A 14,585-nucleotide genomic window follows, 5' to 3' on the forward strand; every position below is an offset into this window, starting at 1 on the left:
TATTCGGGAGGCGGTCTTTAATTCAGTTTGATTGAGTTGGAATATTGAGGCATCTTGAGGGGCTCTCCGCGTGGATGTGGAAGCTGTAATCTGTCTTTTCTCTGCCCTAGTCTTCAACCAGAGATGTGATGAAGATAAAGACAGTGCTGGAAATGCTCAAGGCCACAATCTTGGGTGTGGCATGAGATCAGGGGATCCCTCCAGGAGGAGGCAGATATACCTCATACCTCAAGAGCAGAGCATCCAAGGAACCCTGAGAAAGCCCTAAGAGGCCTTGAGCAGGCCAGACATGCTCTTCACTCAGTGGAAGTTTTACCTACCCAAGCTTCTCCACCAACAGGTGTTCTAGAAGGTTCTGGGAGTAATAGGCTGGGAGGTGGCTTTGCTGAGTCTGGAATCAAGGAGCCTAGTTTTGTTTGTTTAAGACAGACTCTTGTTATTTAGACTGGGCTGGCCTAGAACTCTCAATCCTCCTGCCTCTGCCTCCCAAGTGCTAGGATGATAGGCATGTGCCACCATGCCTAGCTGGAGTGTGACTTTCATTAAGAAGGCGGTTGGGGTCTATCATGGGTACCAGAGGCCTAACTCAGGCACTCAGGGGTCCAAGCTCAGGCCTCAGCTGCTCCGGTACCCCAGTTTACCCTGGCCCTTCAGAGACTCTCAGATCAGTTTCAGAGACTGATGTGCATGCAGGGTATATATGAGCAGAACCCAATGCTGGCTCAGTCCTGGTTAGAAAAGTGGGAGGTGGCTGCCTGGTGGACCAGCCAGGCTTTGGGGACCTATGTCAAGTGCTGTACCACCTGCCTGCCTCAGAGCCCAGACCCCGGGGCAGGCACGGAAGTGGCTTTAGGCTGTGTCACAGGGTCAGGCTGAATGCCCCACCCCTCTGCCCTTCTCTTTGAAAAGGAGGTAGAAAAGCCCGCCAGCAGAGGCAGGAGGAGGGAGTGCTTTGTAGTAGGGAAAAGCCCCTGAGAATGGGGCTTGGCTGGGGGATCCAGTTTCCTGTTTATGTCTCTGCACCTTAGCTCCAGGTTCAAATATGTAAACTATCCACTGGGCCTGGCTGCAGGTGTGTGTGTGTGCTCCCAGGCTGGAAGGCAGAGGTGCCCCCAGTGCATTCCTGACTCCTGCCCCCCACCCCAACCCAGGGTGTCTGGCTGCAAATAACTCAAGGTTAACCCTTGCCAGACCATGAAGGAAAGCTGTAGGGAAGCGAGGGCTCTGGAGCTAGCTGGGCCTTGGGGTATTTAGGGGAGATACTGGACATGGTACTCTGCATTTTGGGGTGTCTCCTGAGAGGGGCTTCATGGTTCGAGCTTGGTCTGCAGGATGGAGATGGGGCTGATGAAGCAGGCCCAGCAGAATGGTAGTGCCGATTTCGTGGCAGGCTGGATATGTCCATGGCATCGCCAGTTATGGGGCAAGAAGTACCACCCAGCACGTACTGAGCAATACCTTCTGCGTCCTCTGTGGTCCCTGCAGCTCCTGCTCCCTGAGGCTCTGATACCTTCTTCCAGACACTTCTCTATGAAAGCCTCCATTCAGCTCTACCAGCCTGGGCTTGAAGAAGCCCACCAGATTAGACACACAGATTCCTGGTTGCCTCAGCCAACAGCCTGAAGCTGGGGGGGGGGGGGGGAGATCTCTTTTTCCTGTGGCTGTTCAGCACCATCTCATCTCCCTGGAGCCTGGGGGAGTTGCCTTGTGGATATAACCAAGTCCCAGCCTCCTCAGCCCACCCCTCAGGGCCTCTGGTGCTGGTGCCCCTTCGGGCTGTACCTATGCCTCTCTGAGCCTTCGTCTCTTCATCTCTCCACAGCCCCATCGGCTAGCAACTGTGGCCACGGTGCCAGTTCCAATGTGGCATATAAAGCAGAATTATTGCTTCCTAAAGTCACCTCTCAGTCCCATCCAGCAGCCCAGGAGTCCTCAAAAGAAAGAATAGCACTTGTCCTTTGCTCTGGGGGTGGGGGAGGGGTTGGAGCTGGAGAGGGCACCTGGAAAACCTGCAGTGCCCAGCCATGCTGTGAACCACAGGTTTAGAGGACACTGCCAGGCAGGACCTGGCGAAATTCCTCTGGAGAACCTTGCCCCCCTGCCCTCATCTCAGAAAGGTGGCCTCCGATAGATATATTTGGATATGGATAAGAGGAGGAAATGGTGGCCTGATGATACAGGCAGCCCGAGGGTCCTTGTCCTGGCCTCCCCAGGTTAGCCCAATGGGGAGGGCCCTTGGTGGTCTCCACACACATGAGATCTGAAGATGGTAGATCATTGGCCCCACACCCAGCCGTGGCCAGAGAACTGGAGGGGTCCTCACAGGTGGATAGCTGACTTGTCTCACAGGGGAAGTAGGACTGTATGCACCCAAAGGTGCTGGGAAGTCTCCGTTTCAGGAGGTTCCCCACAATCTAGCTGCGGGGGTGGGGGGTGCAAAGCGGCTATTGGGACCACTGTGAGACATCATTCACTTGGTACAGAGGGCCTTGAGGTGTCTGGGCACCCTATGTCACTGTTCAGCTGCTTGTGCTGGCCGCCTAAGGCTGCCTTCCTGGGCTCATTCCCTTCCCCACCCCTCGAATGTGCCTGTTCCCCTCCATCTGCTCTCCCGGGCAAGCTCCCCCACTCTGGAGGCGCTGGCTGTGCGCGCACATCCGGCTCCCTCTTGCCCAGAGCCCAGAACCCTGAGCCCATCTGCCTCTCAGGCCGTTCCACCCAGGAGACCCACAGGCACCTCAGCCTCAGCATGACCAGCCCACCTGCCTCCCATATTCCCTGCCTCTGAGAATGGTATCACCACCACCCCAGCTCCGGAGCTAGAATTAGGAGTCATCCAACGCCCAGTCATCCTCGACACCTCCCTCTCACCCCCACATACAATTGGTCATCAGCTCTGTGGATGTCATCTTCGGAAAGGCTCTTTGGCAGACTCTTTCTCCTGCCCCCATGGGCAGCGTCAGAAGGCAGGACCTAAGGACTTTCTGGTTCCAACAGCTGCTCCTCTGGGAGGATCCCCTACCCCCCACTCTCCCTCCCCATCCTCCACCCTGCCATGGCCAGAGGGACCTTTCTAAGCCTGGGTGTGCCCATCCTTGCTCACAGTCCTTCCATAGCTCCCTAATTCTCTTGGAGAATGGCTGACACCTCCAGGTAGTCTAAGATGTCTTGCCTGTCCTAGGCTGACATCCATGTGTCCCGTGTAACCACCCTTCTTCCTGTCCACAGCACTTGCTGATTGGCCAGCCGGTTTCTTCCCCTTAATCTAGCAAGTATGGCTTGCCTTCCTGCTCTCATCCACATCCTCCATTCTCTTCCTAGCCCACCTCCTCTGAGAAGCCTCCCTTCCTTGTTCCTTCTCCAGTACATGGTAACCCCAAGGCCCTCCCCAGTTTCCATGGTACTTTGTTTGTCTCTCAGGAATCCATCTGCTTTCACTTTCTGACTCCTCCCCTAGACTTCCAGCTTCTCCAGGGCAGTGGGCTGGCCCTGTCCGTCACTGCTCGCCCAGTCTGAGTGTGTGTGGAGTTGGCTAATGTGAGCATATACACACACTGAATGAAAATGAGCAGGAATAGTGACTCTGTCCCCAAGCCCCTAATCTAGAGTGCCTGGCCACCTCCCCCAGGAGGCTTGCACTGCCTGCTTCTCGCCATACTTGTTTCCATTCTACCTGCTGCCCTCAGCTCAGTGGGGGGCCCAGGGGAGCCTGGATGCCATGATGGAGGGGCCTCAGTCTTGTAGGGGGTGCTGTGTTCAGTGGGAAGTGGGCCCTGCAGGCCGTGGCCCTGGGCCTCGGTCCTCCACCTCGGTGGTGAGCAGCCTCTAGGATTTTAATGCGGGCCTCGGTGCTTCAGTGAAAGCTGCATGGGGAGCTGCTAATAATGGCACTAAAATAAAATATGCTACATCTGTTATGGGTAGCAGAACAAAATTAGCTGCTCACACCTCTGACATCCAAGATGTCTTAACTTAAAATACTCCTTGGCTTACTTTACATCATTTACTGATTATATTTAAAAGAAATACAATTTTGCAATTACTGTTCTTTCCAGTGTGGTATCTATGCATCATTTTCCTTTTATGTTTATATATTTCTCCTTCATTAGTGCAGTCTGAAGGGTGATTAGGATTCTTCAAACATTTTACAGAGGTTAAACGTTGATTAAGATTTAATTATTACTGTAAATAGCTTGGAATGACATATGGTGCAAAAGCCTGACATATGTGCATTTGAATAAATGAAGTGCTATTTCCCAGGATGCCTCGGTAGCTGTTTAACAGCTTTCCCGAAGGGTTATGTTACACCTCATGGTAAGATTGCTGGGATGTTATATTTTGTTGGTTTTTGCAGCTGAAAGCTAAGAACAGTTTTCCAGTTTTTTAAAAACATTGAATATTTTAAATACCTAAATTGTTTTGCACAAATTTTTGCTAATTTGTCTAACTAGGTTAAACATTTTCAAAAGCATTTAGATTTTTAAGCGTGGGCGCTGTGCATTGTGTCAGTGGCAGCATGGGGACCAGGGGGGCTGCTGGGGTGGAGGGGGCTCAGGGTAGAGGGGTGGGGCGCGAGAAGGTGCTTTCAGGAGAGGGGTCCTGGGTCCTGAGCCTAGCTCCTGTCTGTTTGGCCATCTCAAGTAGCCAGAGTGCTAGGATGTCGAGGACGACAGGGGATGGGTGCCCCTTCTCCAGGGCCCCATCCATGCCCACCAGCTCTAATCCTCACCAAGCTTCTTCTTGCCTGGACCTTGACCTGGGCTCCCCAAAGTCTCCCTTGTTTGTGCCACCCTCAGGCCACATCCTAAGGCCTCCAGGACTTCACATACAGCATGTACCTAGGATCACGGTCAGCTGAGCTACAACAGAATGGCCTGGTAGTTAGTTCTATGATCTTGCCTGGATCGCATGCCAAGCTGGGGCAGGGGCAGGGGGGGATGGTGTCAGCACTAAGAGACCACCTCCCTCACTGGTCTGCCTCATGCTATCCCTTCTGGCTCACCCTGGAGCTGAAGGCCAACATCTGGGCTGCTGTGGTTTCCAGAAGGATCTAGTCTCTAGGTGCTTGCCGCCCATTTTCTTTCCAACCATTAGTCCAACCAGAGAGACTCTAGCACTGTGCTAGACCTTAATGACTCAGAGTGAACAAGATCTGCACAGGCCTGCCTTGGGGGGCTCTTGTGATCTGACATGGAAAGGTAGAGGATGAGCCGGGCGGTGGTGGCGCACGCCTTTAATCCCAGCACTCGGGAGGCAGAGCCAGGCGCATCTCTGTGAGTTCGAGGCCAGCCTGGTCTACAGAGCGAGATCCAGGAAAGGCGTAAAGCTACACAGAGAAACCCTGTCTCGAAAAACCAAAAAAAAAAAAAAAAAAAAAAAAAAAAGGTAGAGGATGAGTGAGCAGTCAGCCCCCCAATGCTGGGATATCACTCAGATAGAAGAAATTCGGGGGTCTTGAGCCAGAAAGGTTGTCCTCACCAGCCTAGATGAGCAATGATCTACAGCTAGGCCTATGAAGCTGACTGAAAACAGGAAGATTGGGTGGAAGTGAGAATGGGTGGGAGGATGCCTCCAACAGACAGGGCAACCCAGGAGACTTGGGGTGAAGCAGGGAACAGCCCAGTTTGTCTAATGAGCCCAAAGAAGTACCTATGTCCTGTGTCTGCGAGATAATGGGAAGCCTAGCCGTGGAGACCAAAGGCATGGGTTCAGACCACTGAACCATTTTTTAGTGATGATAGGGGCAATCAGACCTGAGATTCAGAAGGCAGTGGGCTGAAGTGGATGGGAGGAAAGGGAAGGGAAGGGGAGGGAAGGGAAGGGAAGGAGGCCTAGGGTCTTTAGTCAGACAGCCATTTGATAAGGGTGTTATTGCCTGTAACATGGAGCTGGAGCTGGGGCTGGGGCAGCGGGAAATAGAAGACTCAGTTCCATTTCAGAGTGGTTGAGTTTATGTACCCATAAAGCATCCGCCATCTTTGACTAGCCAGCAGTCAGCTGTTGGCCTGTGGCTCAAGGGAGAACCACAGCTGGACACCCCTCAGACATGACAGCCACCAGGGACTCAGCCAGACCAAGTCCCAAGTACTCCAAGACGTGTCCAACAGGTGTTGTGAAAGGAGGGTAACAGTGACCTTGCAGAGAGAGGTTTTTATCGAGGATAATGGGGACAGGAGCCAGATTTACTGTGGGCTGAAGCCAGTGGGAGGTGGGCAGGTGGATTTGACCAGAACGGACAATTTAAAGAAGCATGGTTGCTGAGGAGAAGAAATACCAGGCCACAGGCAAGCCTGCCATGGTGCAAAAGGAGTTTCCTCAGATGCAAGGTTCTTATGGCATGTGGAGACACCCACGGGAAGGAGTCAATGGACAGAAACGTTGGGAGAGAAGTACGTCTAAGAGAAGGCTGTGCAGAGGCAGGAGGAAGGTGGAGCCCGGTGGGTTTCTGCCTTCTAAGGGGGAGGGACAAGCCATTGAGGGGGCAAGAGGGAGGGGCAGAGTGTGGACCCTGGTTGAGAGGAGCTCCTCACTAGTGCCACTGTGGGGAGCTGCTGAGGTGACAGAGAAGACTGAACCCAGTGGCCTCTGCAGAGGATGGGAGATGGACTTGACCAGGCAGGGGGCCTGGGGGAAGCTGCTGCCAGCTGCCGCAAGGGGCGAGCTGCAGTCAGGGACAGTGGATTTTGAAGATCTCTGTGAGGTGGTCAAGTTGAAAGGTGGATGCATGGGCAGAGACCTCTAAAGCAGGACTTCTACCATCAGGGCTAGAAGGATCCTTGAGTCTGGGAAGGAGCTGAAGTCATGGTCCCTGAGATCTGAACTGGGGTGCGTGCACGTGTGTGTGTGTGTGTGTGTGTGTGTGTGTGTGTGTGTGTGTGTGTGTAGACAGAGATGGAGTCTCAGAGACTTGCAGTATTATTGGTCCAGGAGAGCAGTGAATGGGGTGCTGCCACGGGAGAGGCTGGTGGCGGGGTAGAGGAGTGGTCTCAAATGTGCTGGCAGTATGGGGAACAAGAGTATTTGCAATGAGGGAAACCCAAAATCTAGACAAGAAAGAGGCTAGCCCTGAGCTGGAAGGGTGATGTAAAAGGAAGCATGCGCACCCCTCACTAGGATGTGTGGGCGCTGGCTGGTGGACGTGCACAGAACTCTGGGTACCAGATCCAGTGCACTTCTCTTCCTGGCCCTCCTACCCCTTCACTCTTCTCTTTCTCTCCTCAGATTGAAACTTCCCAGTTGGAGCCTGAGATAGCCCGGGCTACAAGCAGCCGCACAGTGGTGTACAATAAGGGGCTGTGAGTGAAGATCAGCCGGCCTGGAAACACAGCACTGTCCAGGCCGGATGTTTGGGGTGGGGAAGGAGTCTCATGAGCGATTTCTGCAGGGAGGGGCTGCCCGGGAAGCAGTCAACCTCCAGCAGTAGGGAGACTAACCATTCACATTTTAACATAGGGGAGAGGAATTCTGACACATTTCCTACACAAAAAGAATCAAGTGCATCTCCAGGCCTTACATGGGGTCGTCTCAACTCCACTCAGCACAATTCCGTGTGAGCTGAAGAACTGTAGAGTGCTCCTGGGCTAGAATTAGGATCCTTTTATATGTTGCTCTTTTTTGTTTGTTTGTTTTAATTTTTTTTTTTTTTATTAGAAGCAAGTCTGAGCCTTGGTTGCAGCTGACCAGAAGTGGCAGGTGGACATGTGGAGGGAGCCAGAGGAGCCTGGGAACTGGGTTGGATTGATGGACGGAAAGTGTAATGGCTAGGCCCGATGGGCCCCTGGGTTAGAGAGGGGAAAGGAGGGGAGGTGGTCTGCACCCCACAAGATGAACTAGCCATAATCAAGGTTCTCAGGAATTGGCTTGCTTGTTCAAGGAGCACTAGAGACCTCTGGAAGGTTCCGGGAGCAGCGGGCTCTGAGTGTAGCCAGCTCCTGTCCACACCACAGTGGAGTGAAAATCGGTGACCTCAGGCATAGGTCATCTTTTATGGAGCTCTTATGGATTCTAGGCCCCTGAGAGCACCCCAGCTCTATTCAGGGAGCCTCACAAGGGAACATTGTTTTGTGTGAACAAGAAGAGGAGCCCAACAAGGCTCTCTGGGGAAGGTTCTTTTCCAAGAGTAGCTAGAGTTTTATACTGGGACAAAGGTGGGCTGAGCCCGCTGCAGTCCAGTCTGTAGCCATGACACTGTCTGTCACATCCCACACCTTCCTGCATGGGAGAGTCTCCTGCTTGAGGGTACAAGGCCAGAACCCTGGCAACTGCCTGAGAGGTAGTGTCATCCCAGTTCTGACACGGGCAGGCTCTGTGGCGGATGGACAAGCCACCTACATCTCTGAGCTTCCATCTCCTGCCTGGGAGCAAACGGCCGAAGTGAGCTTCCCAGCAGGCCTTTGACCCCTCTCTGCCTGACTCACTCAGATGCTGCACATTCCAAGCATGTCTCTAAGGTGGATTCTGGTCCAGAAAATGCATTAGGCCCCTCTGGAAATGGCCAGCACTTGGCCTCAAAAAGGGACCTTACCCTTCTGTATGTGACCCCCACATCCTGGAAGACCTTGACTTGTGCCAAATACTTCGTGGCTGTGGACGAGGTAGTATGGATGCCCGAGACAAGCATGGACTGTCAGTCCACGCACCACCTCTCACTGCTGCAGACTCGGAGGCCTCTTTGCTGCTGGCTCCTGACTCCACCTCATTTGTAGGCCATAGAGAAAGAGATAGCTCTATCTCAGGAGGGAGGGTCTGGGTGGGGATGAGTGGGGTGACCCCTGCCTGATCCGAAAGATCCACAGAAAGGAGGCACTCTGTTCTTCACACGGCCCTCATCTGATCCTACTAGAATGGGAGCCCTGCCTTGTGACCCTGGAACCTCCCTCTGGTGACTCTGGAGGGGGCTGACGGTGAACATGTATGGTTGCAGGAAAAGCCTGTCACAGGGCATCAAGGACAAGGCCACAGGTGGCCTGCCACAGTCTTAAGGCGATGTGGCTGCAGTGAGGTGTGTCTGCCATGGGCATTGGCACCATGGTCTCCAGACCTTGACTGCGACTAGATCGTCTGGAGCCTCTTTTGAAAAGTGCATTCCCAGCTCTCTCTGCCCCCATTTATCATGGAGCCTTGTCCTTATGCATTTTATCTTGGGACCAAAACTGCCCTCACCCAGCGCTGCCTCCCCAGAGGTTCCGCGGACCAGGGCCTCTTCCAGCTTTCCCTCTGTACTGGCTGTCACTGTACTGACCTCAGCACCCCTCATCGGTTTGCTTTGTGTGTGGAGGTGATTTCTACCACACTCCTAAATCCAAGCCCAGGTGAGCTGAGGGGGCAGCTCCTTCGGGTATGCAGTGGCAAATGGTCCTTGTAGTTTGGGGTGATGGTGACTGAGGGTATTGAGCCATGCTGCTAAACCCTGTTCTGACTTCATAAAATCCACAAGGGAAGCTTTCTGTGGGTGCCAATGCCCCTATCTGCTGAGGCTAGAGGAAGCCGGCCAGGAGGAAAAGGGGCGCAGATGAACTCTCATTGGATTTAGTTTTGCCAGCAGTCGGGGTATATCTGCAGCAGGCTCTCTAGCCCTGCCGTTCCCGGCCACCTCTCCTGGGCTCTTTAAACATTCCCTAAGGCTCCAAGGATGCTCTCTCATCTCTGGAGAACAATTTGAGAGTGCAGGCAGGGACCTAAAGTCCACGATGCCAAGATGATCACCGGATCGGGACGTCTGCACACTCTGTCGCCTCCTGACTGTGAATATCTTCTGTCTGAAGCCTCTGGCCTGGGGAAGAGGGGGGGGAAGGGGGGGGGTGGAGGTGGAGAAGAGCCAGTGGGGGGCTGGTCCATGGTGGGCTTCCAGCCTTGGGCAGGTATGAGTGAGGCCCCAACACGCGCGCCTCAGCATACCTAGGGACTTCAGACTGTCTTTTTAACCTCGGAAAACTTCTCAATTGATGTGATTTATGCCATACTAATGAGCTGTGGACAATAAACATGGATTTAAAACACGAGGGTGTGGCTTTGTGAGTTATAGAATGGTGAGAGGCGAAGAATGAAGAGACCCAGAGGGAGCGAGTAAAGGCAGCCTGGGGACTTGGTGGGAATGCCCCCAAAGGAAGCCGCAGGCCCAGGGTTCGGGAAAGGGGAGAGGAGTGTGTGGGGACAGGAAGCTGGAAAAGAAGGTGGGCTGAAACCACAGAAGAGGACCAGCTTGGATGGCTCAGCCAGGAAAAATGATGGCCATGCAAGCCTGAGCAACTGAATTTAATCCCCAGAAGCCACGGTGGAAGGAAAGAACTGGTTCCTGAAAGTCGTCCTCCGATTGCCACACGTGTGCCATAGCATGTGAGCCCCAGCCCCCCACCCCTACACACACCACCACGACACACACATAAAAATAGAGAAAAAAGAAGGACTCACAAAAGCAGTCCAGTGGCTGGATGGCTCTGAAGAGACTTACCTTAGGGAACAGAACACATCAGGAGTTCAATAAACTCTGTGTAGTGTGGACCCAGGAAAGGGGACACCCTGGACTGCATGGCCTGGAGACCTATGGGGGATCTGTGCCAAGTGCAGGTACGATGTTTCCTGTGTGTGTGGCTTCTGGAATTCTGCCCCCTCCCAATTCCCTCACAGTTCCCCATGTGTTGGCTAATTTTTATGTCGTCTTGACACAGCTGTAGTAATGAGAGGCGGGGACCCTCAACTGAGGGTGCCCCCATAAGATCAGGTTGTAGGGTATTTTCTTATTTGGTGATTGATGCGGGAAGGCCCAGCCCATGGTGTGTGATGCCATCCTTGGGCTGGTGGTCCTGGGTGCTATAAGAAAGCAGGCTGAGCAAGCCATGGGGAGCAAGCTGGTAAGCAGCTCCCCTCCATGGCCTCTGCATCAGCTCCTGCCTCCAGGTTCCTGCCCTGTTTGAGTTCCTGTCCTGGCTTCCTTCAGTGATGAACCTGTGATATGGAAGAGTAAGTGAAATAAATCCTTTCCTCCCCAATTTGCTTTTGGCCATGGTTTCATCACAACCATAGTGAGCCTAATTAGGACCCCTCAGGACCAGGACTATCACCTCCTGATAGATCTGGCTTCTCTCCTAATCTGCCCTCTAGAAGTCTCCAGGGGGAGGCCTGCCCTCTTCTGGGGACCACTGAGCATAGTCCAGCCCTGCAGAGAGAGACTGAGGTGGGTAAAAAGCATGTAATAGTCAGAGGCTGGCCCAGCCCCAGCATGGCCAGTGGCTGTTGTGGGTACTTCCTTTTGTGTGTATGTACAGGTTTGTGAGCATGCAGGTGCACATCTGTCTGCACTTGTGTAGAAAGACCAAGGTCATTCCTCGGGAGCCCCCTTGATTTTGAAGTCTCTCGCTGACCTAAGGCTCACCAAGTTGCCTAGACTGGCCAGTGAGCAAACCTCAGGATCTGCCTGGTAGAGGTAGATATAGAGGTAGAGACCTTTCTACTGCTGGGATACAAGCATGGCTCAGCACATATGGCCTCATTATTATTATTGTTGTTGTTGTTGTTGTTGTGGATGATTAGTTTTTTTGAGACAGGGTCTCTCTACATAGCCCTGACAGTCCCGGAACTCACTATATAGATCAGGCTGGCCTCAAACTCACAGAGACCCACCTGCTTCTGCCTCCTAAATCCTGAGATTGAAGGCATACACCACCACACCCAGCCCCGTGGCTTTTGAAAAGTGGGTTTCATCACTTTGCCAACTGAACCATCTCCCCAGTCTCTGGTGTAGGCTCTTCTGAACTGAGACTTGGTGTACTTATCTACCAAATGGCACGCACAGGGTCCCGCACTGGCTCGTTGGAAGAGTAGAGAAACCAGTGGGGAATGCACCAGACCCTTCTCTCGTGTCTCCTCATTATCCCAGGTATGGGCAGGAGGCTTGGGCTCTGGGCCTCACTGGAAGAAAAGGAGAGGGAAGAGGGGAGAGAGAGAGAGGACAGGGTCCCTATTCAAAGTGATACCCTGAGGTCAGGAGGCTACTGGTCCTCTGGGGAATTTCTTTGCTAAGAGCCTCACAGGCCCTACAGCCCCCATCAGGGCGGAAATCCTTGACTCTCAGGACATACACAAATCCCTCCTGGGAATTGTTTGTTGTTTTTAGCTAGACTGGGGACTCAGCTCCTGCCCAGCTCTGAGATCATTAACACTGAATTGAAAGAATGCAGCCTCTCCTTCCCTCCGTGGACTGGCCTGGATCTAGGCTTCTCACTCAATCAAAGACTAGGAGAGTCAGAATGCTTGGGCAAGGGGAAGGGTGTGAGAACAGTGATGAGTGACCCTTTCCTGAGGCCGGAGGATGCTGGCTTTATATTCAGAATGAGGCCTTCTTCAGCACCTCCTGCCCCCACCCCCAGCTGCTGTTGCTCCTGCCATCTCATCTACCCCCTAGTTAAGCCCTCAAATGGGAATCTCTCATCTGCTTCTCCCAAGTCCCTTTTCCTACCTTTTTCTGTAGTACCAGGTATCCCTAACGGACAATGGCCAAGAACTGTCACCCAACACCCACACATACACCTCCAGGCAACTACTATCAGCCTTTGCTAAGGTCAGAGGATGCCTCTTCAGTCAGTACAAAAACCCCGGGCCCCACTGCAAAGCTCTGGGAGAGGTGGAGAGAAGGAAAAAGAACAGATCGGGGGGAAGAGGAGACAGTGGACAGACTGGCAGGCCACAGATTCTCCCCTGGAGACTCCGTGCACCCCTACTGCGGACAGAGGGGCTGCTGTCAGCCCCAGGCCACCTGACGTTGCTCTCTTCCTCCTCCTGTGCAAGTATGGGAGAGGGAGAGGCGACACAGACGTCTCTGGCCACCCCAAGAATGAGCCGTATGAAGTCCAGGGTGTTCCCAGAACACAGGCAAGATCCTGGGGAGCGAGTGAGGCCACTGAGCCTTGTGGAGAGCCGCACGGAGGGGGAAATAGACACGAGAGACAGGCAGGGGACACTACTTGGTCATGGGAGGTGGGGAAGTCAGGGCCTGGGCCAGCATGGTAGAGATGGGTAGAGAAAAGTGAAGTCACTGGGCAGAGGTGGCAGCAGGGAGCCGGATGACCCCCTGTCCTGTTTGGGAGACTGAGAAGAGAGGATGCTATATTTCTGAGCCTACCAAGACAGAAAGGAGACTAAATCTGCAGGAGAGGCAGCCATTCCATCTCAGAAGTTCTTACAGGTTTCTGGAAGACAGCCAAGTGGAGATGTCAGGAGACCAGCAAGGCCTAGATATATAGGCTTGCATCCTGGAAGCTGGTTGAGGTGGCACATGCCTGCTGGCATCCCAGCACTTGGGAAATGGAGGATGGAGGATCAGGAGTGCAAGGCCAGTCATTCTCGCCCGACTATCTGAGGCCCAATCTCAAAAGCAAAGCAAAAGACTTGTATACAGAATTTGTCTATTGGCTGCATCTAGGAGTTCAGTACGTTAGCAAGAAGAGAGGGCCTAGGGTAAAGTCCCGTGGAAGCCCCACTTCTGTGTGGCCCAAGGGGAGCCCAGAAAGCTGCCAAGAAAGCTCAACCAAGGCGAGCTGAATGGTCACAGTGCGGTCAGGGCTGAAACAAGCTGTGTGGACTGGGAAGTCAGTAAGCCTCTGGCTCCTAACCTGTGGAGAAGCGTGTGTGTGTGTGTGTGTGTGTGTGTGTGTGTGTGTGTGTGTGTGTGTGTGTCTGTGTGTCTGTGTGTGTGTGTCTGTCTGTCTGTCTGTGTCTGTGTTTACGTGCCCTCAGAGGCCAGAGGCATCAGATCTCCTGGAGCTGGAGTTATAGGCACTTGTCAGCCACCCAACATGGATGCTAGGAAGAACATTCAGACCCTCTGTGAGAACAGTGTGCACTCTCAACTGCCTAGCCGACGCATCTCTCCCTGTCCAGTCGCCATCTTATTTTTTGAGCCAGGGTCTCTTACTGAACCCAGGAGCTACCCATTTGGCAAAACTGCCTGGCTAATAAACTTCAAAGAATCCTCCTGTCTCTGTCTCCCCAGCACTGGGATCATGATTTGGTGTATGGGGGGGTTATTTTTAGATGTGGACCCAAACTCAGGTCTACACGCTTGCATGACAAGCACGTAACTAAGTGAGCCGTCTCCCTGGCCCGAAGTGGAAGTCATTGTTCAGATTTGGTTGTAAGCTGGCAGAGAGATATGGCTATATGTCATGGCAGTCTGACACTGAACTCAGTGGGCATAGGAGGGAGACTCAAGCAAGGGTCACAAGGGACTGAAGGGCAGGAAAAAGATCAGAAACTGCAGAGTGGTGTCCCGGAGAACAGACAGACTGGAGCCCACCTCAGAGAGCTCTTGAGACCTTCAGGAGAGCCAGGAGGTTACAGGAGGCAGGTGGAGAGGAGGAACTAGATACAGATGTGTCCAGGGAGGATGGAGAGCCAAGGGTGAGGTCCTGTTAGAGGCACCTGCACCTGAGGGTGGGCTCACGGCAGACCTTGCAGACTAACTAACTTCCACCGTTGGTGTCATGCGCAGGGAAAATGGGATTGGTGGAGCAAGACTGGAGGGGCTTTATCCTTCCCGGAACCTCCAACTCTTGTGGGCCTCTTTCCATCCAGGGTCATCGTTCCTGTCT

The 14,585-nt window shown here is 53.3% G+C and overlaps 1 protein-coding gene across 5 annotated transcripts in view; it reads left to right on the forward strand.

The window, feature by feature from the left end:
• Sfxn5 (sideroflexin 5) overlaps positions 1 to 9,998 on the forward strand; it is a 129,020-nt gene extending 119,022 nt beyond the window's left edge. For all 5 annotated transcript variants that reach the window (XM_052721361.1, XM_052721356.1, XM_052721360.1 and 2 more), the window contains one exon: positions 7,222 to 9,998. In XM_052721361.1, the coding sequence (XP_052577321.1) occupies positions 7,222 to 7,299 (78 nt within the window). In that variant the 3' untranslated portion in view covers positions 7,300 to 9,998. The remainder of the gene's footprint in view (positions 1 to 7,221) is intronic.
• Positions 9,999 to 14,585: the final 4,587 nt, after the last annotated feature.

The sequence above is a fragment of the Peromyscus californicus genome, unplaced genomic scaffold (genome assembly GCF_007827085.1).
Source record: "Peromyscus californicus insignis strain IS unplaced genomic scaffold, ASM782708v3 Scaffold_6__1_contigs__length_162567912, whole genome shotgun sequence".
NCBI classification, from domain to species: domain Eukaryota; kingdom Metazoa; phylum Chordata; class Mammalia; order Rodentia; family Cricetidae; genus Peromyscus; species Peromyscus californicus.